The 27,930-nt window shown below is 45.2% G+C and overlaps 1 protein-coding gene across 2 annotated transcripts in view; it reads left to right on the forward strand.

Annotated features, from left to right (window-relative positions):
* Window positions 1–27,930, forward strand: part of LOC137304412 (ras GTPase-activating protein nGAP-like) — a 59,065-nt gene that overhangs the window by 6,296 nt on the left and 24,839 nt on the right. The window contains exons 2-3 of one of the 2 annotated variants that reach the window (XM_067972998.1): window positions 5,469–5,608; window positions 10,303–10,375. In XM_067972998.1, coding sequence (XP_067829099.1) covers window positions 5,469–5,608; window positions 10,303–10,375 — 213 coding nt within the window. Of the gene's footprint in view, window positions 1–5,468; window positions 5,609–10,302; window positions 10,376–13,112; window positions 13,332–27,930 lie in introns of those variants that run through there. The other variant, XM_067972999.1, reaches the window with a different exon arrangement.

The raw sequence follows: 27,930 nt of genomic DNA on the forward strand, positions 1-27,930 counted from the left end.
CCAAAAGCTTGGTCAAAGGGGTAGGTTTTAAGGAGCGTCTTAAAGGACGAGAGAGAGGCGGAGAGGTTTAGGGAGGGAATTCCAGAGCTTAGGGCCTAGACAGCTGAAGGCACGGCCGCCAATGGTGGAGCGATGGAAATCGGGGATGAGCAAGAGGCAAGAATTGGAGGAGCGCAGAGATCTCAGAGGGTTGTAGGGCTGGAGGAGGTTACAGAGATAGGGAGGGGCGAGGCCATGGAGGGATTTGAAAACAAGGATGAGAATTTTAAAATCGAGATGCTGCAGGACTGGGAGCCAGTGTAGGTCAGCGACCAACAAAGCTGTTGAGGCTGAGGGTCAATTGAAAATTTCAAAACTGAGTGATAGATTTTAGTTAGGTAAGGGTATTAAGGGTTATGGAACCAAGGCGGGTAGATGGAGTTAAGATACAGATCAGCCATGATCAAATTGAATGGCGGTACAGACTCGAGGGGCTGAATGGCCTACTCCTGTTCCCATGCATTCTTATAATCTATCTCCATGGATAACATTTAATACTAAGCATAGATGTTGAGCGATTCTTTAAGGAAACGAATCAAGAAGCTTTCTTAATTGACTTCTGAATTTATTTTTAACACAACATCTGGGTCTGCGACATGTGGCAAGATCTGTCTGGTTTCACAGAACTGAAATGATGATATTAACTGTCAATACTTGGCCGCAGGCACTGCACTGAGTGTGATGGCTTGTCAGTGCTGTAAGATCTGGCTGATTGTGGTATGAATGTATGCATTGATCAGGGAGCTGAGGATAGTGCAGTCCCCTGAGACCCAAGGCCTCAGGTTGAGTTGTGTGATGACTCTTCAACTGCACCAGGGAATGTTTTTGATAACGACATAAAACCACCACATTTTTGTGGTTAAAAAATTAGATCAAATCTACTTATTTCATTTAACTTATCCAGCGCTTGTGGAATTTTTTTGTGTATTACGTTCCTACTTTGCCATGTTTATGTTGCTTCATTCGAAATACTGGATAATTCAAACTTTTTTAAGTGCAAAAAAGTGATTTTGAATTAAAATCAGGTTTAGCATAACACGTAGTTCAGGAGCCTGAGATTGAGAGTAAACTTTTCTCCTCCCCTCCCCCAATCAAGTGGCCACACTTCCTGTGTGAGCCTGGATCATGATTGGCTCTTCAAACCAGATTCTGTCTTTCAGTAGGAGATAATTTCAGACATCTGACATTTTAACGACAACAACTTGCATTTATACAGCGCCTTTAATGTAGTAAAACGTCTCAAGGCTCTTCACAGGAGCGATTATCAAACAAAATTTAACACCGAGCCTCGTAAGGAGATATTAGGACAGGTGACCACAAACTTAGTCAAAGAGGTAGGTTTAATGGAGCGACTTTAAAGGAGCAGAAAGAGGAGAGAGGTGGAGAGGTTTAGGGAGGGAATTCCAGAGCTTAGGGCCTAGGCAGCTGAAGGCACGGCCGCCAATGGTGGTGCGATTAAAATCGGGGATGCACAAGAGGCCAGAATTGGAGGAGCGCAGAGATCTCGGAGGGTTGTAGGGCTGGAGGAGGTCACAGATATAGGGAGGGGCGAGGCCATGGTGTAACTGGATCATGATCTGGAGTGGGAATCCTGCCTGACTTTTGACCCTCCCTAGTCCAGGGAGACTTAAGTCAATTCTTTACCCAGAGAGTGGTGAGAATGTGGAACTCACTACCACGTGGAATAGTTGAGGCGAATAGCGTAGATGCATTTAAGGGGAAGCTAGACAAGTACATGAGGGAGAAAGGAATAGAAGGATATGCTGATAGGGTGAGATGAAGTAGGGTGGGAGGAGGCTCGTGTGGAGCATAAACACTGGCATGGACCAGTTGGGCCGAATGGGCCCAATAAACTATTAGTTTATTGCTTGTTCACCTCTGAGGCTTGAGTTTAAAAGTAGGCCAGCCCAATGGAGTAACTGTGTCAGCAGGGCCCTCCATAAGATGTGTTTGGGCAGCTTCAACCTATTCTTCACGAGCACAGGCCCAAAACTGCTGCAAGCGGCTTAAAAATGTACATTTCGTTCCGAGAGGCCACGTGAACAACAAGAAAGAACTTGCATTTATATTGCTCACTTTCATGACCTCAGGACGTCCCCATAGCGCTTTACAGCCAATGAAATACTTTCGAAATGTAATCAGTGTTGTAATGTGGCAGCCAATTTGCACACAGCAAGATCCCACAAACAGCATTGAGATAATGACCAGATAATCTGTTCTAGTGATGTTGGTTGAGAGATAAATATCAGCCAGGTCACTGGGGGGGAAATCCTCTGCTCTTCTTCAAACTAGTGCCATGGAATCTTCTATGTCTAACCGAGAGGGCAGACAGGGCCTCGGTTTAACATCTCACCCGAGAGACAGCACCTACTGACAGTGCAGCACTCCCTCAGTACTGGACTGGGAGTGTCAGCCTGGATTTTGAGTTTAAGTCTCTGGAGTGGGACTTGAACCCATGACCTTCTCCACAATACAGAGGTGAGAGTGCGACCCACTGAGCCAACCCACAGTAACACTCTATTCTCACAGGGAGGCTATTCACATTAGTGAGGTCTTCTCACGGTGGATGTCAAGATTGGCTTCCTGCAGCAGTTGCTGATGTGGAACAGGAAGTGACTCTCATATTGTGCACCTTTGATCTCTTTCCTTTCTGCACCGCATTCGATGGCAGCAGAGATAGAAAAGTCTGAGTAGCACTGGCACAGGGACCACAGGGGCCAGTGCCCACTGCACCATGTGGCTAACTGATCAGGTTCAACACTGATAGAGGCTTGATGGCTTAGCCCAACCCAGGGAGAAGTTTCAAAACGCAACTACTTACAATTTTCTGTGTGATTCAGCTCCACATAGAGTGGTGCATTTAGTAACCGCAGGAGACAAATAAAGTAACACAAAAAATTAAGGATTTGAAAACTGTTTTATACATTTGTTGGAGAAGAGTTAAAGAAAGAAGTTGTAGTTTTACAACACGTCCTCGGGATGTCCCATGGCTGTGTGGGGGAGGGGTCGGCGGGGGGAGGGGGGAGGGAGGAAGTGTCCAATCACGATGCTCCGGCCATCATGGTGGGTGGGACAGGCTTGATGGACCAGCTGGTCTTTTCCTGCCCGTCAATTTCATATGTACATAAAGTGCTTCACAGCCAATGAAGTACTTTTGAAGGGTAGTCACTGGGGCGATATTAACCCTACCCACGCAGCAGAAACCATGTGGACGGCCAATTAAAATGGTCCAGGCTCCTTGCCTCACCCAGGTGTCAGCCGGCAGGATTTAAAATACGCCCGGGCATCGTTTCTAGAGCAGAGGGTGAACTTCCAACTCACCTGGCTACTCACCCACCCAAAACCCGCCTCGAGTTAAAATAGGAGCCTCTGTTTTTATGTAGGTCAACACGGCAGCCAATTTACACACTGCAATGTCCAACAAACAACAATGAGCTAAACGACCAGGTTATCTATATCAATGATTTAGATTTAAATGTAGGGGGCATGATAAAGTATTTTGCAGATGATACAAAAATTGGCCGTGTGGTTGATAGTGAGGAGGAAAGCTGTAGACTGCAGGAAGATATCAATGGACTGGTCAGATGGGCAGAAAAGTGGCAAATGGATTCAATCTGGAGAAGTGCAAGGTCATGCATTTGGAGAGGGCAAACAAGGCAAGGGAATACACAATAAATGGGAGGATACTGAGAGGTGTAGAGAAACAGAGGGACCTTGGAGTGCATGTCCACAGATCCCTGAAGGTAGCAGGACAGGTAGATAAGGTGGTTAAGAAGGCATATGGGATACTTTCCTTTATTAGCCGAGGCATAAAATATAAGAGCTGGGAGGTTATGCTAGAACCATATAAAACACTGGTTAGACCACAGCTAGAGTGTTGTGTTCAGTTCTGGTCACCTCAGTACAGGAAAGATGTGATTGCACTAGAGAGGGTACAGAGGAAATTTACAAGGATGTTGCCAGGACTGGAGAATTTTAGCTATGAGGAAAGATTGGATAGGCTGGGGTTGTTTTCTTCGGAACAGAGGAGGCTGAGGGGTGATTTAATTGAGATGTATAAAATTATGAGGGGCCTAGATGGAGTGGACAGGAAGGAGCTATTTCCCTTAGCAGAGGGGTCAATAACCAGGGGACATAGATTTAAAATAATTGGTAGAAGGATTAGAGGGGAGCTGAGGAAAAATTTTTTCCCCCAGAGGGTGTTGGGGGTCTGGAACTCACTGCCTGAAAGGGTGGTAGAGGCAGAAACCCTCAACTCATTTAAAAAGTACCTGGATGTGCACCTGAAGTGCCGTAACCTACAGGGCTACGGACCAAGAGCTGGAAAGTGGGATTAGGCTGGATGGCTCTTTTTCGGCCGGCACAGACACGATGGGCCGAATGGCCTCGTTCTGTGCTGTAAATTTCTATGATTCATCAGTTTTAGTGATGTTGGTTGAAGGATAAAAAGTGGCCGGGACACAGGGGAGAATTCCCGTGCTCTTCTTGGAATAGTGCCATGGGATCTTTTACACCTGACCAAAAAATGGCACCTCTGACAGTGCAGCACCCCCTCAGTACTGCACTGAAGTGTCGGCCTAGATTATGTGCCTATATCCTGGGTGGGGCTTGAACCCTTGAGCTCCTGACTCAAGAGGCACGATGACATTTCACACCAGATTCCTGGTACATGGAAAAAAAATGCACTGAGGAGCCCCAACCAATATGGCGGGCAGCGCACTTCTGGCGCAGAATGAGTGTGCACCGCCTCCACCATTTTGGACCCTTAGGCGTCCGTTCTACACCTGTCGCAGTCCAATTTCTAGGCCGACGGGTCCCACCACCAGTGGAAGTTTGGTGGAGGCTTCGGACCAGATTGTTTCTTTAAAGTCTCCCCAGTAATGGAGAAACTGGACAAGGTCTCATTGACGGGCAGAACTTGGGACAACAGTTAAGCTGCGCAATGTTACCATTGGTCATCTGTGGCTCAGTGGATAGCATCCTTATCTTCTAAATCAGAAGGTTGTGGGTTCAGGTCCCACAAGTTCGGAGATTTAAGCAGAAAATCTAGGCTGATACTCCAGTGCTGTACTGTTGGAAGTGTCGTTTTTCAGATGAGGCATTAAACCGCGGCCCTGTCTGCCCTCTTAGCTGGATATAAAAGATCCCATTGTCACTCTTTCAAAGAAAAGCAGGGGAGTTCTCCCCGGGTGTTCTGGGGCCAATATTTATCCCTCAACCAACATCACTAAAACAGATTATCTGGTCATTATCACCTTGCTGTGCGCAAATCGGCCGCCGCGTTTCCTACATCACAACAGTGACTGCACTTCATTGGCTGTAAAGCGCTTTGGGACACCCTGAGATGGTGAAAGGCGCTATAGAAAGGCAAGTTTTTGATTTCTCTTCATGGCGAGGATCCTGATGGATGTGATTTTTTTTTTCTACAGATGAGATTGACGCTGTACCTGTGTCTCCGCCTCAGGCCCCTCCCATTTCCCTGGTGCCTTCAGCGGGAGTGCCCGTTTGGGACATCAATAACTGCACACTAGTCAATGGGCAGCTGGTGCTGATGTCACGGGACGATGAGGTACGAGAATGAGGACAAAGATCTATCTCCAGTCACGTACAGATGTTCAAGATATTGGTCATGATGTGGAGATGCCGGTGATGGACTGGGGTTGACAATTGTAAACAATTTTACAACACCAAGTTATAGTCCAGCAATTTTATTTTAAATTCACAAGCTTTCGGAGATTTTCTCCTTCCTCAGGCAAATGTTTCAAGATCTCCTTGAAGCCTACGCATTTATACATATTGAACAATAATACATGGTGTTTACAGACTGCCCCTGCAACTGCCCGTTGCCAAGGCAATCACCGTGTTCAGACAGAGAGGTGTTACCTGCAGAACCTCCGAATACACATTCAACAAAAAAACAAACAGGGAAAAAAAACAGAGAAAAAAAAACACAGAGAGAGGCAGAAACATCCGGAAGGCAGAGAGAGCCAGCAAATGACCCATTATATTAAAAACAGATAACATTTGTTCGCTGGTGGGGTAACGTGTAGCGTGACATGAACCCAAGATCCCGGTTGAGGCCGTCCTCATGGGTGCGGAACTTGGCTATCAATTTCTGCTCGACAATTTTGCGTTGTCGTGTGTCTCGAAGGCCGCCTTGGAGTACGCTTACCCGAAGGTCGGTGGATGAATGTCCATGACTGCTGAAGTGTTCCCCGACTGGGAGGGACACAATCGCCAAACAGGAGGGTTCCCTCCCAGTCGGGGAACACTTCAGCAGTCATGGACATTCATCCACCGACCTTCGGGTAAGCGTACTCCAAGGCGGCCTTCGAGACACACGACAACGCAAAATTGTCGAGCAGAAATTGATAGCCAAGTTCCGCACCCATGAGGACGGCCTCAACCGGGATCTTGGGTTCATGTCACGCTACACGTTACCCCACCAGCGAACAAATGTTATCTGTTTTTAATATAATGGGTCATTTGCTGGCTCTCTCTGCCTTCCGGATGTTTCTGCCTCTCTCTGTGTTTTTTTTTCTCTGTTTTTTTTCCCTGTTTGTTTTTTTGTTGAATGTGTATTCGGAGGTTCTGCAGGTAACACCTCTCTGTCTGAACACGGTGATTGCCTTGGCAACGGGCAGTTGCAGGGGCAGTCTGTAAACACCATGTATTATTGTTCAATATGTATAAATGCGTAGGCTTCAAGGAGATCTTGAAACATTTGCCTGAGGAAGGAGAAAATCTCCGAAAGCTTGTGAATTTAAAATAAAATTGCTGGACTATAACTTGGTGTTGTAAAATTGTTTACAAGATATTGGTGATCAGGGAGTGATATCAAATGAACAACGACAACTTGCATTTATATAGCGTCATTAACGTAGTAAAACGTCCCAAGACCCTTCACAGGAGCGATTATCAAACAGAATTTGATACCACGTCTCATAAGGAGATATTAGGACAGGTGACCAAATGCTTGGTCAAAGAGGTAGGTTTTAAGGAGCGTCCTAATATCTCCTCTAGGCGCTATATAAATGTAAGTTGTTGTTGCTGTTCTAAACTCTAGGTCCTGAAAACTCTGCGACTACACACAGCTCCGAACAGGATTCGACCCACGACTTGTTGCCCGAGCATAAGTGGAAATGAGAATCGGGTGGTTTCTATAACGGATGGCCAATCCACATCGTCAGCCTTAAATCCAGGCAGCGAGTTGAAAATCTTCCCTCATTCTCTTCCTGTGCAGTGCCTCCATCTGCTGGCCTTCATTTACATTACACATACAAAATATCATACATAACCCGACCAGGCTAGTTAATGCGTTTTACTCTGTGACTGAAAACTGGGAGTTGTGTTGACTTGTGTTGAGTTCCGAGAGGTGAACGCAGTGTAAAAGGAGAGTCCGAGAGATGAACGCAGTGTAAAAGGAGAGTCCGAGAGGTGAACGCAGGGTAAAAGGAGAGTCCGAGAGGTGAGCGCAGTGTAAAAGGAGAGTCCGAGAGGTGAACGCAGTGTAAAAGGAGAGTCCGAGAGGTGAACGCAGTGTAAATCTAAGGCAAGTCATGGCAGCAGAGCTCACACCCGTGATATGCTCCTCCTGCACTATGTGGGAAGTCATGGACACTACAGGTGTCTTCACAAAGGAGGACACAAATAACCTCCCAGAAATGTTAGGGATCCAAGGGTCTAGTGAGAGGGAGGAACTGAAGGAAACCAGTATTAGTAAAAAAAAATAGTGCTAGGGAAATTAATGGGGCTAAAGGCTGACAAATCCCCAGGGCCTGATAATCTACATCCCAGAATACTAAGGGAAGTGGCCCTGGAAATAGTGAATGCATTGGTGATCATCTTCCAAAATTCTATAGACTCTGGAACAGTTCCTACAGATTGGAGGGTGGCAAATGTAAACCCACTATTTAAAAAAGGAGGGAGAGAAAAAACAGGGAATTACAGACCAATTAGCCTAACATCAGTTGTGGGGAAAATGCTAAAGTCTATTATAAAAGATGTGATAACAGAACACTTGGAGGGCATTAACGGGACTGGACAAAGTCAGCATGGGTTTATGAAAGTGAAATCAATGCTTAACAAATCTACTGGAGTTTTTTGAGGATGTAACTAATAGGATAGATAGGGGAGAACCAGTGGATGTGGTGTATTTGGATTTTCAGAAGGCTTTTGATAAGGTCCCATACAAGAGGTTAGTGTGCAAAATTAAAGCACATGGGATTGGGGGGAATATACTGAGGATTGAGAATTGGTTGACAGACAGGAAACAGAGAGTAGGAATAAACGGGTCTTTTTCCGGGTGGCAGACAGTGACTAGTGGGGTACCGCAGGGATCAGTGCTTGGGCCCCAGCTATTCACAATATATATTAATGATTTGGATGAAGGAACTAAATGTAACATTTCCAAGTTTGCAGACGACACAAAGCTGGGCTGGAATGTGAGCTGTGAGGAGGATGCAAAGAGGCTCCAATGTGATTTAGACAAGTTGGGTGAGTGGGCAAGAACATGGCAGATGCAGTATAACGTGGATAAATGTGAGGTTATCTACTTTGGTTGTAAAAACAGAAAGGCAGATTATTATCTGAATGGTGATAGATTGGGAAAAGGGGAGGTGCAACGAGACCTGGGTGTCCTTGTACACCAGTCACTGAAAGTGAGCATTCAGGTGCAGCAAGCAGTTAGGAAGGCGAATGGTATGTTGGCCTTCATTGCAAGAGGATTTGAGTACAGGAGCAGAGATGTCTTACTGCAGTTATACAGGGCCTTGGTGAGACCACATCTGGAGTATTGTGTGCAGTTTTGGTCTCCTTATCTGAGGAAGGATGTCCTTGCCATGGAGGGAGTGCAACGAAGGTTTACCAGACTGATTCCTGGGATGGCAGGACTGACGTGTGAGGAGAGATTGGGTCGACTAGGCCTATATTCACTAGAGTTTAGAAGAATGAGAGGTGATCTCATCGAAACATATAAAATTCTAACTGGACTAGACAGACTAGATGCAGGGAGGATGTTCCCGATGGCTGGGGAGTCCAGAACCAGGGGTCACAGTCTCAGGATACGGGGTATGCCATTTAGAACCGAGATGAGGAGAAATTTCTTCACTCAGAGGGCGGTGAACCTGTGGAATTCTCTACCACAGAAGGCTGTGGAGGCCAAGTCATTAGATGTATTCAAGAAGGAGATAGATTTATTTCTTAATGCTAAAGGGATCAAGGGATATGGGGAAAAAGCGGGAACAGGGTACTGAATTAGACGATCAGCCATGATCATTTTGAATGGTGGAGCAGGCCCGAAGGGCCGAATGGCCTACTCTTGCTCTTATTTTCTATGTTTCTATGACTTTTTTCCTGTCTAGACAGTGGTGTCTGTTGCTAGGTTACCGTTCCAGAGATACCACGAGCAGTGCCTCAAATTTAAATTCTTATCCTTGTGTTTAAACACCCCCACAGCCTCGCCCCCTCCCGATCTCTATGAGCTTCTCCTGCTCTACACCCACCCCCGCCCCCGCTGTTTCCAGCCTCGTGCATCCCTCCCTCCGTCCCTACCTTCGCCTCACTATTGCTGACCATTCATTCATCTGCCAAGGCCCCACCCTCTGGAATTCCCTTTCTTAAACCCCTCCATCTCCCCGCCTGTCCTTTAAGACCCTTCTTACAACCCACCTTGCTGACCAAGCTTTTGGTCACTCCTCCTAAGCTCTCCTGCTTTAGATTGGCCACCATTTTGCTCTCCTTATGCCTCTGTGAAGCAACTCGGGATATTTTTCCATGTCAAAGGTGCTATATAAATGCTAGTTGTTATAGTAGTAGTAATAATAGTAGTAGAAATAATAATGGTAGTCATAATAGTAGCAATAGTAATAATAATAGTATTAGTAGTGGTAGTAGTACTAGAAGTAAATATTATAGTAATAATGGAAGTATTAATAGTAGCAATGGTAATAATAATAGTAGTAATGATAGAAGTAAATATAACAGTAGTAGTGATAGTAGTATTAATAGTAGCAATACTAATAGCATTGCTACTATTAATTAAAAGTAAATATAACAGTAGTAGTGCTGTAATATTAATAGTAGCAATAGTAATAGTATTAGTAATAATAGAAGTAAATATAACAGTAGCAGCAATAATAATAATAATAGTATTTGTGATAACAGTAGTAGAAGTAGTAGTAGTAATAGTATTAGTAGTAGTTAGTAGTAGTGATGGGAGCTGTCTGCTAATTTTTAATTATTACTATCTGTTTCTATTTGTAGGGCAGCTGTAGATCAAGACTCAGGACCAGTAGCTGTATGTCTGACATCAGCCTCAGTCCATCACAAAACTGGGGTAAGATTCTTCTCTTCACCCTCCCCTACTGACCCCCCACCCCCGACCCCCCCTTATATTCGAGTTTATTTTTATTAATGAGAAACTGAGGTGAAGGGCCGAGACCCAGGGTACAGGACACCATCAGGACTGGGAGAAGAGTTGGAGAGAGGATGGGATGAATCAAGAAGCAGTGGTTAGGCGAGAACGAGCTTGGGGTTTAAGTAGCCTATCGATGGTGGGAGGAAGCCGGAGGAAGATGAGGTACTGGGAAAGGATGAGTTATATTGGACTGCCCCTTTAAAAATGGTGTTGCAGTTACAGAATACAACACTCTGCACACGTGCAGCTCGATCCCACTGTGTGTGGGAGATGGAACCCATCGCAACAGCGGTCTTCATATTATTTGATTGGCGGAAATAGAATCCGTAATAACTTTTAAAAGAGAGGTGGATAAATATTTGAAAAAGAAAATTTAAAAGAATGTGAAGATAGGGGAGGGAATGGGGAGAAGTGGATAGTTCTTTTCGAGAGCCAGCGCAGGTACAGTGGGATGAGAACACCTTCTGTTCTCTAACATTTTATGACGCTAAGGTCTTTTCATAGATCATAGTATCATCGTAGATACAGCACAGGAGGAGGCCATTCGGCCCATCGTGCTTGTGCCGGCTCTTTGAAAGAGCTATCCAATTAGTCCCACTCCCCCTGCTCTTTCCCCATAGTCCTGTAAATTTTTTCCCTTCAAATATTTATCCAATTCACTTTTGAAAGTTACTATTGAATCTGCTTCCACCGCCCTTTCAGGCAGTGAATTCCAGATCATAACAACTCGCTGCGTAAAAAAATGTTTCCCCATCTCGCCTCTGGCTCTTTTGCCGATCACCTTAAATCTGTGTCCTCTGGTTACCGACCCTCCTGCCACTGGAAACAGTTTCTCCTTATTTACTCTATCAAAACCCCTCATGATTTTGAACACCTCTATCAAATCTCCCCTTAACCTTCTCTGTTCTAAAGGGAACAATCCCAGCTTCTCCAGTCTCTCCACATAACTGAAGTCCCTCATCCCTGGTACCATTCCAGTAAATCTCTTCTGCATCCTCTCCAAGGCCTTGATGTCTTTCCTAAAGTGGGGTGCCCAGAATTGGACACAGTTTCTCCTTATTTACTCTATCAAAACCCTTCATGATTTTGAACACCTCTATTAAATCTCCCTTTAACCTTCTCTGCTCTAAGGAGAACAATCCCAGTTTCTTCTGTTTCTCTACATAAGTGAAGTCCCTCATCCCTGGTATCATTCTAGGAAATCTGATCTAAACGCTAACACTTAATTCTTACAAACTCTTAAAGGGAATGTTAACCGAACGACCTTAGCTTGATGAAAGTAGCCCTTAAGTGTTTGAAATGGTTAACATGGTTCCTGTCCCCAGTGAGACTCTGTGACTGGGTATGATGCTGTGGGCGTTCAGTTTTGCACACCATTATTTGAGTTTGGCTTCTGTTTGGTTTCGGGCTGAATGTGGTCATGGCCGTTGCTCTATTTTTGAACAGTCGATGGTGAGATTACAGAAGGCAGCCTTGGTGGGCAGGAAATGATTAGAACGTACACCCTACAAGAAGTGGGAAGGTAGTTTAAAACTTGTTTAACAATGTATTCAAGTCCTGAACAAGTTTGAAGGGACATCAAACAGGATTCCTGTAGACATCTCCTCTTATGTCACTATCATAACTCGTAGTGTGGACCTAACTCTACCATGGATTAAAAAAAAATATTAATTCAAGTTCTTGCCACAATGATGTGACTTCCAGATGCCACATTGATGGGTTTCAGTGACGTTTATGTTTGTGCAGCTTGCCCCATGTCTCAGTTGGTAGATATACTGCTCGCTGCGATTATACAGACCAGAAACTCCCAGGTTGGAGTCCTGTTGTACGCTGAATTAGTTGACTCCAGGGCAGCAATTGGGGCCTCTACAGTTGGGTTCAGGAGCCCTGGGCAAGGAAGAGGTAAAATAAGCCAAGTTTCAGTTACATGGTTAGGCTGGAGAAGCTGGGATTGATCTCCTTAGAGCAGAGAAGGTTAAGGGGAGATTTAATAGAGGTGTTCAAAATTATGAGGGGTTTTGATAAGAGTAAATGGGGTGAAACTGTTTCCAGTGGCAGGAAGGTCAGTAACCAGAGAACACAAATTTAAGATAATTGGCAAAAGAACCAGAGGGGAGATGAGGAGAATTTCTTTTACGCAGCGAGTTGTTATGATCTGGAATGTGCTGCCTGAAAGGGCGGTGGAAGCAGATTCAATAATAACTTTCAAAAGGGAATTGGATAAATACTTGAAAAGGAAAAATTCGCAGGGCTATGGGGAAAGAGCAGGGGGAGTGGGGCTATTTGGATAGCTCTTTTTGATTTTGATAGCCGAATGGCCTCCTTCTGTGCTGTAAGATTCTGTAGTTCCTGTTGGATTTGGTTGTCAAGCAACAGGGCAATTATTGCGAAGCCTGTGGTGAATCTAAGAAGCAAAAGCAATGTCGCTGAAAATCGAGGGAAATTTTACTGTCTGCTACTAAGACAAGTTCTGCCAAGAACAGGAAGTAATGGAGGTAGAAAAGATGACAAGGTTTGGGGCTGAATATTTCCTCTGAATCAGACTGATCTGGTCACGTGACCGGTGGGGCAGGGCGTCAGTTAGAAACAAATAGGCGCACAGCTATCTGACGAGAGAGACAGCGTAGAGTCAGGGACCTTGCAACCGGCTGAAGCGAATCTAACCGTACCACTTCAAGAAAACCAGCACGGGTCCTGCAAAAACAGGAACGGTGTTGGGGAAGCTCACTTGCCACAACAGTGGCTGCAGCAGAGAGGCTGACAGTCTGAAGACTCCAGGCGTTCAAGGGTGTCACATTTGAACTCTGAGCAAAAAGGCGAAAGTTTCAGATCATGATGGGGTTGAGGCGATGGTTAGTCTGCGGGGTGCAGCAAGGTAAGTGACAACTCATTACTGCTGTCGCAAGTCTCAGGGTTCATAGTTCAGCAGCGCAGTAGCCTTTTCATGAATCACTCCTCCCTGTTGTGTTGCGGTTTTGGATGGTGAAGACTAATTTTAAAGAAAAACAATTTTAAAATGTTCTTTTCACTTAAGCGTGCAACACTCTTGTCCACACTCAATCTGGAAAGAAAACTATTTAGTTTTATTTAGTAAAACTATTTAGTAAAATCAGAGAGCAAGTTATTATCTTAATGGCGAGAAACTGGAAAGTACTGCAGTACAAAGGGATCTGGGGGTCCTAGTGCAAGAAAATCAAAATGTTAGTATGCAGGTGCAGCAGGTGATCAAGAAAGCCAACGGAATGTTGGCTTTTATTGCTAGGGGGATAGAATATAAAAACAGGGAGGTATTGCTGCAGTTATATAAGGTATTGGTGAGACCGCACCTGGAATACTGCTTACAGTTTTGGTGTCCATACTTAAGAAAAGACATACTTGCTCTCGAGGCAGTACAAAGAAGGTTCACTCGGTTAATCCCGGGGATGAGGGGGAGGACATATGAGGAGAGGTTGAGTAGATTGGGACTCTACTCATTGGAGTTCAGAAGAATGAGAGGCGATCTTATTGAAACATATAAGATTGTGAAGGGCCTTGATCGGGTGGATGCAGTAAGGATGTTTCCAAGGATGGGTGAAACTAGAACTAGGGGGCATAATCTTAGAATAAGGGGCTGCTCTTCCAAAACTGAGATGAGGAGAAACTTCTTCACTCAGAGGGTAGTAGGTCTGTGGAATTTGCTGCCCCAGGAAGCTGTGGAAGCGACATCATTAGATAAATTTAAAACAGAAATAGACAGTTTCCTAGAAGTAAAGGGAATTAGGGGTTATGGGGAGCGGGCAGGAAATTGGACATGAATTTAAATTTGAGGTTAGGATCAGATCAGCCATGGTCTTATTGAATGGCGGAGCAGGCTCGAGGGGCCGATTGGCTTACTCCTGCTCTTATTTCTTATGTTCTTATATTCTTATGATATGATAATCCCATCACGAACTATTGCAATAAGCAGTCCCCATTATTCAATAATAACCAGAGGTCCACAGAGATGCTGTATAATTAGAAAGCTCTTAATAAGGCACAAATGGTGCCTGTTAATGTGGACACTTTTAATAAGTGGAAATCATTTACAGGAGACATTTTCTAAGGAATCGATTGATTTCCAATAGGTTTTATTAAAGGGTGGCCTGATAAATGGGACAATTTCCTTCTGGGCATTCCAATCAATAGGTGCGATGCTGAGGACTGAAAAGGATCCAAACATCAGAGATCTGTCTGAGCAAGTTGGCGGATGTTTTATAAAGCTGGACATTTTGGGGTTCAGTTAAGATGTTGAATTTATCTTTGGGTTTCTACATTGCCCAGTACTTTTCATCAATATTTATATATCTGTAGTAGGTTAAGGAGAGAAAGACTTGCATTTATATAGCGCCTTTCACGACCTCAGGACATCCCAACGTGCTTTACAGCCAATGAAGTACTTTTGAAGTGTGGTCACTGTTGTAATGTAGGTAATACAGCAGCTAATTTGCGCACAGCAAGATCCCACAAACAGCAATGTGATAATGACCAGATAATATGTTTTACTGATGTTGGTTGAGGGATAAATATTGGCCAGGACACCGGGGAGAACTCCCCCTGCTCTTCCCTGAAACAGTGGACGTGGGATACTTTCCGTACAGCTGAGATGGGGCCTCCACCATTGGCAGCCGTGCCTTCAGCTACCTAGGCCCTAAGCTCTGGAATTCCCTCCCTAAACCTCTCCGCCTCGCTCTCCTCCTTTAAGACGCTCCTTAAAACCTACCTCGTTGCCTGTCCTAATATCTCCTTATGTCCTTATAGCTCGGGGTCAAATTTTGTTTGATAATGCTCTTGAGAAGCGTCTTGGGACGTTTTACTACGTTAAAGGTGCTATATAAATGCAAGTTGTTGTTGCTTTAATATTCTCCTAAGGACAAACAAAGTTGCACAACAGGATGAGAAAATTTGTTGCAACAACAAGAATAGGAATTTCCTGGACATTTGTCCTCTATTGTTATCAAAAGGAGAAATAAATTTGACATGATCTCAGCTGAAAGCCCCCACTATTCGCTCCATGCCCAATCCTTGGTCCTTTCTCTGTCTCTAATAATTAGTGACTTGTTGCTCGGCCATGGTGAAGGGCAGGAGTGTGATCAAATGATAAAAGTGATGCTGATTCTGCTGCAACCATTTACACCTTCCTCTGGACCCATCTTTCATTTCATTACTTGTCCCATTACCACCCCCCCCAGCTTTTGCCTTGCACCATCATCCCTTTTGTTATTTAATCACTCCTGCCCGCCAGCTTTTCCCCTTTGTTCTCTCCCCCCGCACCCCCTTTCCCTGGCTCTGTACTTACTTAAAAACTTTTAAATCTCTAACTTCTTCCAGTTCTGATGAAAGGTCATCGACCTGAAACGTTAACTCTGTTTCTCCCTCCACAGATGCCGCCTGACCTGCTGAGTGTTTCCAGCATTTTCTGTTTTTATTTCAGATTTCCAGCATCTGCAGGATTTCGCTATTTCTTTTAGTAAAACGATGAGTTGCCTTTAAAGTATTTATTTTCAGCTGAGGCTAGTTTTGTAGCTTCCTCAATACTTGGGGGTTAAGGCGTGACTCACAAGCCAAGGGTGAGAGTATTGTTTGTTTCTGAATTTCCTTTTTCTCAGAGACATTCAGCACTTTACAGTCTGAGCTGCCACTGGTATGTGTGTCTGTAACAGTGGTACTGATAACTAACGTGGGGGCGGGGGGAGGGAATGAATAAAGTCACACAATGCATGGACTGAGATCAACGTGATTTGTTACTGAGCAGAGCAGCACTCTCTGGTGTTACCTGTGGCTCAGTGGGTAGCACTCTTGTCTCTGAGATAAAAGGTCATGGGTTCATAATCCCACTCCGAGAGACTTTGAATACATAATCCAGCCTAACACTTCAGTGCGGCATTGAGGGGGTGCTGCCCTGTCAGAGGTGCCGTTTTTGGGAGGAGACATTAAACCGAGGCTCCGTCTGCCCGCTCGAGTGGATGTAAAAGATTCCGTGGTGCTATTTTGCAGAAGAGCAAGGGAGTTCTCTCTGGTCTCCTGGCCAACATTTATCCCTCAACCATCACTAAAACAGATGATCTGGTCATTATCACAGTGCTGTTTGTGGGATCTTGCTGTGCACAAATTGGCTGCCGCATTTCCTACATTACAACAGTGACTACACTTCAATAAGTACTTCATTGGCTGTAAAGTGCTTTGGGACGTCCTGAGGTCATGAAAGGCGCTATATAAATGCAAGCCTTTCTTTCTTTGTAATCTTGTTTAATCAGCTCTTCTTTTGACAAGATAGAGGTTAGAACCTCCTTTGCATCTCTTAGGCGAAGCTACCTTCAGGCCCAAGAGAGAAGCTTGCTCTAATGAGCATTTGCAGTTAATGTCCTTCACTGATATCAGAATCCCTGAGCTCTACTAATGGCTGCTGAGTGTCTTGAGATAATCTGGAATCAGGGCAGCCTTTGTTTCACTGATAAACCAGCCTGCTTTAAACATTTTGGGTTTTTTTGTGCTGAAACCTTTTCCTGTGGAGTGATGAGGAAGAAGAAGCCACATTTCCTATTGACTATCTTATCTCAGAAAAGCTTAGATTCTGTAACATCGCTCATGACTAATGTGCTTCTTCGGTTTCGCGAAAAATGAGGTCTGCAGACATGTCCTGTTATGACGCATGCAGCGAGAACAGGGAAGTGAAGGGAGTGTGTATGAGAAAGGGAGTGTGAAGCTGGGATGGAGTGCATGTGTATCTGAATTTAAAGCTGCTTCTATATTTGTGCATGGATATCTGGAATGTGATATCTGTGTGCTGCTCCTCCACTTTTATCATCAAGATGAGAACCTGGTCACCGTGGGTGTGCTGGGCCACACTTTTACAAAGTGAGTACTGACACCACTGTGTCAGCCAATGAGTTTGAGGTAGGGCGGGGCTTAAAGCAGGACTCACAGCAAACAGAACTCATGACCGAAACTGTAGCAACTTCTCCCGATAAACGCAGGGTGATTTCTCCAGCAAAATGCAGCGAGTGGAGGATAGTTACAAATTATGTGCGTAAAATCAATCCCAGTGACTTACCGCGGTGCGGTCTCCAGCGGTGATCGACGGAGGAATTACCCAATCATCTCCATTCTGGCCGGGAATAGTGGTGTCGTTATAAGCAGCCTCACTTTTATACAGAGCCCAACAGAGAGCAAGCATGCAGCACCAGCTCTCCGCATTTACACAACCGAACCTGGATCCCTTGTCCCAACCGTGGAATCGCAGACCCTTGGTTCCACAATGTTGCTGGGATCAGAGAGCTGGGCTTGTTTACGCTACGCAGCACAGCGAGCGAAGGGGTCCAGGTACCCCTCTGTCATCTATACTCACTCAGATATAACACCTAGAACAGAACGTGTGAGAAAGAAAAATGGAAGAAATTTGCATTTATATAGTGCCTTTCACAGCCTCAGGACGTCCCAAAGTGCTTCACAGCTAATAAAGTACTTTTCAAGCGCAATCACTCTTGTAACGTAGGAAAAGCTGCAGCCAATTTGCGCACAGCAAGATCCCACAAACAGCAATGAGATATACGACCAGATAACCTGATTCAGTGGCGTTGTTTGAGGGTTAAATATTTGCCAGGATGCCGGGAAGAACTCCTCGGCTCTTTTTCAAAATTAGTGTCGTGGGATCTTTTACGTCCACCTGAGGGGGCAGACGGAGCCTCGGTTTAATGTCTCATCCGAAAGACGGCACCTCCGACAGTGCAGCATCCCCTCAGTACTGCGCTGGGAGTACCAGCCTGGATCATGGGCTCAAATCTCGGGAGTGGGGCTTGTACCCACAACCTTCAAACGAGAGTTCCACCCACTGAGACACGGACACTCTGAGAAGAGGAATACTCTGTAACCGACAGTTTTTTGATTCAATGGAAATGATGGTGTGAGACGTTGCAAGTGTTTTGATCTCTTGGTGTGATTGTCGCTGATGCTGGTGTTCTCCCCATTTTGATACTTACTGGCACTTCAGTCTCACGACTCGTTTGCCTACCGTTTCCTCTCCGCTTTACCTATCGGGACTTTTTAGTTGCTTCTCACCGACAATATGTGCAGGAAATGACAGGCTCACCTCAGCAGCTTTAAGATGCAGCAGAGTCTGATAAAGATGTTGATGCATTTTATTGACGATTGATACAATCTTTGGTAAGCTACACTGCTGTGGGTGAATTTATGTCTGGAGTTTTTTTTTCGTTCATGGGATGTGGGCATTGCTGGCGAGGCCGACATTTATTGCCCATCCCTAATTGCCCTCGGGAAGGTGGTGAGCCGCCTTCTTGAACCGCTGCAGTCCGTGTGGTGAAGGTTCTCCCACAGTGCTGTTAGGAAGGGAGTTCCAGGATTTTGACCCAGCGACGATGAAAGAACGGCGATATATTTCCAAGTCGGGATGGTGTGTGACTTGGAGGGGAACATGCAGGTGGTATTGTTCCCATTACCTGCTGCTCTTGTCCTTCTAGGTGGTAGAGGTCGTGGGTTTGGGAGGTGCTGTCGAAGAAGCCTTGGCGAGTTGCTGCAGTGCATCCTGTGGATGGTGCACACTGCAGCCACAGTGCGCCGGTGGTGAAGGGAGTGAATGTTTAGGGTGGTGGATGGGATACCAATCAAGCGGGCTGCTTTGTCCTGGATGGTGTCGAGCTTCTTGAGTGTTGTTGGAGCTGCACTCATCCAGGCAAGTGGAGAGTATTCCATCACACTCCTGACTTGTAGATGGTGGAAAGGCTTTGGGGAGTCAGGAGGTGAGTCACTCGCCGCAGAATACCCAGCCTCTGACCTGCTCTTGTAGCCAGTTAGGTTTCTGGTCAATGGTGACCCCCAGGATGTTGATGGTGGGGGATTTGACGATGGTAGTGCGATTGAATGTCGAGGGGAGGTGGTTAGACTCTCTCTTGTTGGATAAGAAGTCCACCAGACTCACCATCCAAAACTCAGATTATTAACGCCCCAGCATTACATTACATAGAATTACATAGAGTCTACAGCACAGAAACAGGCCATTCAGCCTAACTAGTCTATGCTGGTGTTTAAGCTCCATACGAGCTTCCTCCCACTTCTCTTCATCTAACCCAGTAGGAATTCAACATCTCAGTTCTAAAATAATGGGCCCAATTTTCATACTGATATCAACTTGGACCTTTCTTGCATCTGCTGCTGTAACCTTGCTCTAATTCCACCAACAGTTCAATTATGTGTTGTCATGTTGTTGTGATCTGGAATGCCCTGCCTGAAAGGGTGGTGGAAGCCAATTCAGTAGTAACTTTCAAAAAGGAAATGCATATATACTTTGAAAAGGAAAAATGTGCAGGACCATGGGGAAGGAGCGGGGTAGTGGGACCAATCGGATAGCTCTCTCGAAGAGCTTGCACAGGCAGGATGGGCCGAATGGCCTCCTTCTGTAAGATTCTATGCTTGATTTCTCTGCCACAGCTTGCTGAAATGTCAAGAAAAAATTGCATTGAAATAAAATAGTAACATATGTTGACTCAAAGCTGACCCACAAGACTGCTGGGAGTGGCGATGAGGGGCTATAATTCATTTCCATTTTGTCCTGTCTTCTCAAATACCAGTGGTCTCTTATGTGGAGCTACACATGCCACTAGGGCACATCAGGAATTCGGGAGCCCACCCACCATGATTTTCCGGCCATGGGCAGAAGACGATCTGGGGTGGGGGGGGAGAAGAGTGGACACAGATCCAAATTAACCTCATTTGCTCCAGTGGGCACAAAAATTTACCCACTGCCTTTTGACAGATGGGACATGGCTCCCCCATTGCTTGAGTCACTTTTTGCCCGGGGTTCCGAAGATTGTGCCAATTGCTCTGCGGAGTGGGTTAGATGCTGGCCCTTCACTACTGGGAGATGGTTCCAAATTCCATCCAGACGGGACAAAGCCTGCTCTGTCTCTATGCAAAATGAGTCTGGACAGTGTTAATCCAGCTCTTATTGGGCACGGGTCAACAGCACAAAGCTGGCACTAAATGGCGATCTTACTCAGTGAATTGGAAATGGAAACAAAATGGGCATTAGGGGGTTCTCCCCTGAGGCTGGGGGTTGAGGCATGTAGAGGGAGTTCTGCTTTGCAGCTCGCTGTGTCACACCTGATATGGGAGTGCCGGAAAATGGGAAGAGTTCCATTCCCCCGAGAACCACCATCCCTCGCCTAAATGAAGAAATGCTTTAATCGAGTGCAACTTGCCAGCCACTCCTCGCAGAAGTGCAAATGATCTGACTCACTTCACCCGACTGGCTGCCTGTTCAAACCAAGGGGTCCCCAGACCCGAGTGAGTCCACAAGATTGGTGGCATTGTGGACAGTGAAGAAGGTTATCTAGGATTGCAACGGGATCTTGATAAATTGGGCCAGTGGGCCGATGAATGGCAGATGGAGTTTAATTTAGATAAATGTGAGGTGATGCATTTTGGTAGATCGAATCGGGCCAGGACCTACTCCGTTAATGGTAGGGCGTTGGGGAGAGTTATAGAACAAAGAGATCTAGGAGTACAGGTTCATAGCTCCCTGAAAGTGGAGTCACAGGTGGATAGGGTGGTGAAGAAGGCATTCGGCATGCTTGGTTCCATTGGTCAGAACATTGAATACAGGAGTTGGGATGTCTTGTTGAAGTTGTTCAAGACATTGGTAAGGCCACACTTGGAATACTGTGTACAGTTCTGGTCACCCTATTATAGAAAGGATATTATTAAACTAGAAAGAGTGCAGAAAAGATTTACTAGGATGCTACCGGGACTTGATGGTTTGACTTATAGGGAGAGGTTAGATAGACTGGGACTTTTTTCCCTGGAGAGTAGGAGGTTAAGGGGTGATCTTATAGAAGTCTATAAAATAATGAGGGGCATAGATAAGGTAGATCGTCAAAATCTTTTCCCAAAGGTAGGGGAGTCTATAACGAGGGGGCATAGATTTAAGGTGAGAGGGGAGAGATACAAAAGGGTCCAGAGGGGCAATTTTTTCACTCAAAGGGTGGTGAGTGTCTGGAACGAGCTGCCAGAGGCAGTAGTAGAGGAGGGTACAATTTTGTCTTTTAAAAAGCATTTGGACAGTTACATGGGTAAGATGGGTATAGAGGGATATGGGCCAAGTGCAGGCAATTGGGACTAGCTTAGTGGTATAAACTGGGCGACATGGACATGTTGGGCCGAAAGGCCTGTTTCCATGTTGTAACTTCTATGATTCTATGACAAGAAGATCACAAGGGGTCAGTAAGGTCATCAGATTTCTATAAGTTTCTGTACTTATTGACTTACTAGCCCCTTATCTCTGTCGCTGTAAACCGGTGCTTCCTTCAGTATCCATTTTCCTTTGGGTAGCTGAAATCGGGGCTAAATTCTCGTCTTCACTTCTCTGGAGTGGAGCTACGTGTGCCAGCAGTGCACATCAGGGATTCGGGAGCCCAACCACCATGATTTCCCATCCACCGAAAGGAATGGACAGAAAACCATCAGGCAGGGGTGGGGAATGGGGGGCGGGGGGAGCAGGCACAAGTCCAAATTCACATCATTTGCTCCCATGGGCACAAAGGTTCACCCACAGACTTTCGGAAGATGGGACGAGACGCCCTCCTAGTGTGTGTCCCACTTTTTACGTGGGGTTCCCAAGATTGTGCCAATACTTGCAGTGTTCCCCACACACAGACCAGTCACTGAGACCTCCATGGAAGATGCATGGTTTGTAATGTTGAACTGGCATGAGGATTATCAGTGACTCGTCTCCCCAGTCCGATCTCGGTAAATTAACAATGGGCCGGATCTTTCTGGAAAAATAACGACGCAGGCCGTTATTAATGCCCAGATCGGCCAGCAGGTTCAGGGGATGAAGAGATACGCTGCGAGTTGCCAATCTCCAGGACTTGCTGCTCGATTTACGCCTCTCCACCATTTGCTTCGCACAATCGGCGTCTCACGCCTAGCCTCCCCGTTATTTTTAAGAACTTGCTGGATTTGCACATTAATTGTCCATTAAACTCAACACAAGGAGGAGGCATTCTAACCAATCCACTGGTCATAGTGTGAAATCTGCTGTTGGCACTGAACGCAGTCTATAATTGGAAGGAAGTAGCAGTTCCTACTGTTATTAAATCTAATATATATAAAGTAAATCTCCCAGAGTTTATTTAGCACATATTAGCAATAAAAAACCTCTTTGGTTTTCATTTTTCACTGGCCTCCCCTGCAGCATACTGAAAACAGGAAACACCAGCCACATCTCACATGCAATTCTATACCTCTCAATCTCATAAGGATCCCTTGTGGCACATACCATGCAGCTCTTGTGGGGTGTGGGCAACACAAATGTATGGTCAACAGCCATCCACATTGAGTATCAGTCCCCTTAGAGTGAAAGTATCTCACATCGGGCACGGGGCAGTCTGGCGAGCATAAAGAGGCACAACAAGTAATCAGCTACATGGTGGTGTTCAGTACTGGAACTTGGCTTCAAATCCAACCCAGACTGATGGGACGAAGGTCAGCTCCCTCTGATGGTTGTACTGGCCCCAAATGAAATGAATTTGGGTTGTCCAAACCCAGTTCCTAAGAGATGCAGTTTAAGAGCATAAAACTACTTGCATTTTAGCCATTGGCTTCAAGGATGGTTGATAAAAGAAAGAACTTGCATTTATATAGCGCCTTTCACAGCTTCAGGACGCCCCAAATCGCTTTACAGTCAATGAAGTACTTTTGAAGTGTCGTCACTGTTGTAATGTAGGAAATGCACAGCAAGATCCCACAAATAGTAAGGAAATAAATGACCAGACCATCTCTTTTAATGATGTTGGTTGAGGGATAAATATTGGCCAGGACACCGGGGATGTGGAAAATGGAACTGTTACAATGCTACATTAGGAGCTGCTTTTCTGGAGTTGGGATTAAAGCATACTGTTGGGATAGAGGAGGCTTTGTCGAGCATTTAAACCCACACTGATGTTGGGGTAACATTTTTGTAATCCAGCGCTCCCATTACGCAAAGCAAATCAGGCACCGTGACCTCTGCCATAAAGTTCCTGATATATGTTCCCATGCATGAAGCTGAACACCAATCATTAAGTGTCACCACTCATCTCTGCTCCATCTCACACAGCCATTACAGTAGAGCTCAGGGTATACATGGCACTGTACACATCGGACAATAGCAAGCGGGTTCTTGTAGGTCTGTGGTCAACTCCTGTACATGGATGCTGTGACCTGGATAATTACATATCCAGTTAGTTTTTATATGGTGAGTAATTTGTGGGTGATATTTGAAGCTGCATAGAATTTACAGCACAGAAACAGGCCATTCGGCCCAACTGGTCTATGCTGGCGTTTATGCCTCCTCCCACCTTACTTCATCTCACCCTATCAACATAACCTTCTATTCCTTTCTCCCTCATGTAGCTATCTAACTTCCTCTTAAATGCATCTATTATCTATTATATTATGCACAAGTACCTTTCAAAATGTAAACCCCATTTAAAACATTTGATGTATCTAGTATCCAGTGTTTCTAAGGAGGTTGGGGGGGAGGGAGGGGTTGGGGGAGGGGTACAAAATGAAAGATTCACCAACGCAGGAGATTTAAAATAAATGAATAGCTTGTCGTCTTCAGCTGAGCCATTGTCCATACTGCTCGGAGCAGGAGTAGCAACTCATGTCCTTTCCCCGTTCCCCCACCACAAGGGCAAGCTCCCACCAACAGAGCTAATAGTCGCCATGAATACTTTAATCAGTTTGACCCCGGGAGATTCCCCAGGGTCATTGAGGGGTCACACTGTTCCCGCATATCACACCCCCACGCATTTCTGACAGAGACCCCACCACAGAGGAAAATCTAGGTCATAATGTGTGATACCTTCTCAGGAATACTATGGTAGAAATTGTGGGTTTGTGTCAATGTTGCTTCGCTCCGAGAAATAGTTTTAGTCAGAGTTTTGTCTCTTTAGGGCTAAGCCCATGATCCCTCGCTCCCAGGCAGGAACCTGCGCTGACAGCCAGTGTTGGTCAGCTGGTGTAGGAGGTCTGGAACATTGGCTCAGGAATGAGGCAGCTGGCAGTGGGATTGGTGTGTTGGGTCAGTACAGAGTGCAGAGGTCAGTGGGATTGGTGTGTTGGGTCAGTACAGAGTGCAGAGGTCAGTGGGATTGGTGTGTTGGGTCAGTACAGAGTGCAGAGGTCAGTGGGGTTGGTGTGTTAGGTCAGTACAGAGCGCAGAGGTCAGTGGGATTGGCATGTTGGGTCAGTACAGAGTGCAGAGGTCAATGGGGTTGGTGTGTTGGGTCAGTACAGAGTGCAGAGGTCAATGGGGTTGGTGTGTTGGGTCAGTACAGAGTTCAGAGGTCAGTGGGATTGGTGTGTTGGGTCAGTACAGAGTTCAGAGGTCAGTGGGCTTGGTGTGTTGGGTCAGTATAGAGTGCAGAGGTCAGTGGGATTGGTGTGTTGGGTCAGTACAGAGTACAGAGGTCAGTGGGATTGGTGTGTTGGGTCAGTACAGAGTGCAGAGGTCAGTGGGGTTGGTGTGTTGGGTCAGTACAGAGTTCAGAGGTCAGTGGGGTTGGTGTGTTGGGTCAGTACCGAGTGCACATGGCACTGGGAATGGTGTGTTGCATTAAATATCATTTAGCAGGGACTGGGGCCTGGACTGGGTTAGGCAGGGTCAGAGAACTGTACAATTGTTGTGGTGGGTCAGGATGCTCAGGGAAGTTGCACTTCTGCATCAATGATTAAATTATAGACTCAACAGGAGAGACAGTGCAAATAACACATAAACCAAGTGTGAATTGACTCATATCCTGTGTCTCAGGATCTGAGAATGCACACTCACGATTTATATGATGTAACATTTTATCTTTAATTAAATCACCTGATCTTGCACCACCTTGTAGAATTAAACAGGCATTCTGTAGACAGTTTTCAGAGAATCATAGACTGATACGGCACAGAAGGAGGCCATTCAGCCCATCATGCCTGTGCTGGCTCTTTGGGAGGAGCTATTCAATTAGTCTCACTCCCCTGCTCTTTCCCCACAGCCCTGCAAATTTCTCCTCTTCAAGTATTTATCCAATTCCCTTTTGAAAGTTATTATTGAATCTGCTTCCACTTCCCTTTCAGGCAGCGCATTCCAGATCATAACAACTCGTTGCGTAAAAAAAAAAATTCTCCTCATCTCACCTCTGGTTCTTTTGCCAATTACCGTAAATCTGTGTCCTCTGGTTACCGACCCTCCTGCTGCTGGGAAACAGTTTCTCCTTATTTACTCTATCGAAACCCTTTACAATTTTTGAACACCTCTATTAAATCTCCCCTTTACCTTCTCTGCTCTAAGGAGAACAACCCCAGCTTCTCCAGTCTCTCCACATAACTGAAGTCCCTCATCCCTGGTGCCATTCCAGTAAATCTCCTCTGCACCCTCTCCAAGGCCTTGACATCCTTAAAGTGTGGTGCCCAGAATTGGACAATACTCTAGCTGGGGCCTAACCAGTGATTTATAAAGGTTTAGCATAACTTTCTTGCTTTGTACTCTATGCCTCTGTTTATAAAGCCAAGGATCCCATATGCTTTTTATAAACAGCCTTCTCAACTTTTCCTGCTACCTTCAAAGATTTGTATATGTACACCCCCAGGTCTCTCTGTTCCTGCACTCCCCCTTAAAATTGTACCATTTAGTTTATATTGCCTCTCCTCATTCCTCCAACAAAATGTATCACTTCACACTTCTCTGCTTTAAATTGAATCCGCCATGTATCTGACCATTTCACCAGTCTGTCAATGTCCTCCTGAAGTCTGTCACTATCCTCCTCACTGTTTACTTCATTTCTGAGTTTTGTGTCATCTGCAAACTTTGAAATGTTGCCCTGTACATACACACATACATACACATATATATATATATATATATATATATCAAAAAGAGCAGTGGTCCTAACACCGACCCATGGGGGACACCACTGTATAATTCCCTCCAGTCTGAAAAACAACCGTTCACCACTATTCTCTGCTTTCTGTCTCTTAGCCAATTTTGTATCCACGCTGCCACTGTCCCCTTAATCACAAGGGCTTCAACTTTGCTTACATGTCTATAATGTGGTACTTTATCAAATGCCTTTTGAAAGTCCAAATATACAACATCAACTACACTACCCTCATCAACCCTCTCCGTTACTTCATCAAAGAACTCAATCAAGTTAGTCAAACACGATTTGCCTTTAACAAATCCATGGTGGCTTACATTTATTAACCCATATTTTTCCAAGTGACAATTAATTTTGTCCCGGATTATAGTCTCTACAAGTTTCCCCACCACTGGCGTTAGGCTGACTGGCCTGTAGTTACCAGGTTTATCCCTCTCCCCTTTTTTCAACAGGGGTCTAATATTTGCAATCCTCCAGTCCTCTGGCACTGCTCCCATATCGAAGGAGGATTGGAAGATTGTGGCCAGAGCCTCCGCTATCTCCACCCTTATTTCCCTCAGCAACCGAGGATGCATCCCATCCGGACCGGGTGACTTTTCTACTTTAAGTACCTCTTCTTCATCTGTTTCTATCATATCAATTTCTCTATTACCTCCTCCTTTACTGTGACATTGGCAGCAACCTCTTCTTTAGTGAAAACAGATGCAAAGTACTCATTTAGTACCTCAGCCATGCCCCCTCCATCTCTAAAAGAAGATTTCCTTTTAGGTCCTTAATCGGTCCCACCCTTCCTTTGACTACTCTTTTATTATTTATGTGTTTATAAAAGACTTTTAGGTCCCTTTTATGTTACCCACTAATCTATTCTCACACTCTCTCTTTGGCCCTCTTATTTCCTTTCTCAGTTCTCCCTGTAATTTCTGTATTCAGCTCGGTTCTCCACTGTATTACTGGCTTGACATTTATTATAAGCCTCCTTTTCCTGTTTAAAGCCTTTGACATCAATTTAATTTGTTTGCTTTTAATATTTAAGGACTGGCTGGCTTGTAGGTAATAGTATGGAGGAGCCTAAGATACATTCACTTGGTATTGAAGATGCCTATGGTAGAGTGCTACTTTGTCTGGATAAAGGAGAAATTAGAGATGTCAAGATAGATTAACTCTTATTAATTGGTAATTCATGGGATTCAGTGGGGTAGACTTGTAACTTGTCGCCTGAGGGTAAAACTAGCGATGTGTGTCGACCGTCCGTTATAGAAATCGACCAATTTTAATTTCCATTGAAATCAGTTTTATATCCAGGCGGCAAGTTCAAAATTACCCCAGTGGGATTTTTTTGAGAAAGTTCACATATAAGATTAGTTCCTCGCTCTTTATCCCCGCCCTCCCACCGTCTCTCCTGAAGATTTATAACATCGCGGAAATATCTCAGTGCTTCACCATGACAACTTGCATTGATATGGTATCTTTAATGTAGTAAAACGTCCCAAGGCACTTCACAGGATCGATTATCAAACATTCATTTGACAGCGAGCCATGTAA

The sequence above is a fragment of the Heptranchias perlo genome, chromosome 37, assembly GCF_035084215.1.
Source record: "Heptranchias perlo isolate sHepPer1 chromosome 37, sHepPer1.hap1, whole genome shotgun sequence".
In the NCBI taxonomy this organism is placed as follows: Eukaryota; Metazoa; Chordata; class Chondrichthyes; order Hexanchiformes; family Hexanchidae; genus Heptranchias; species Heptranchias perlo.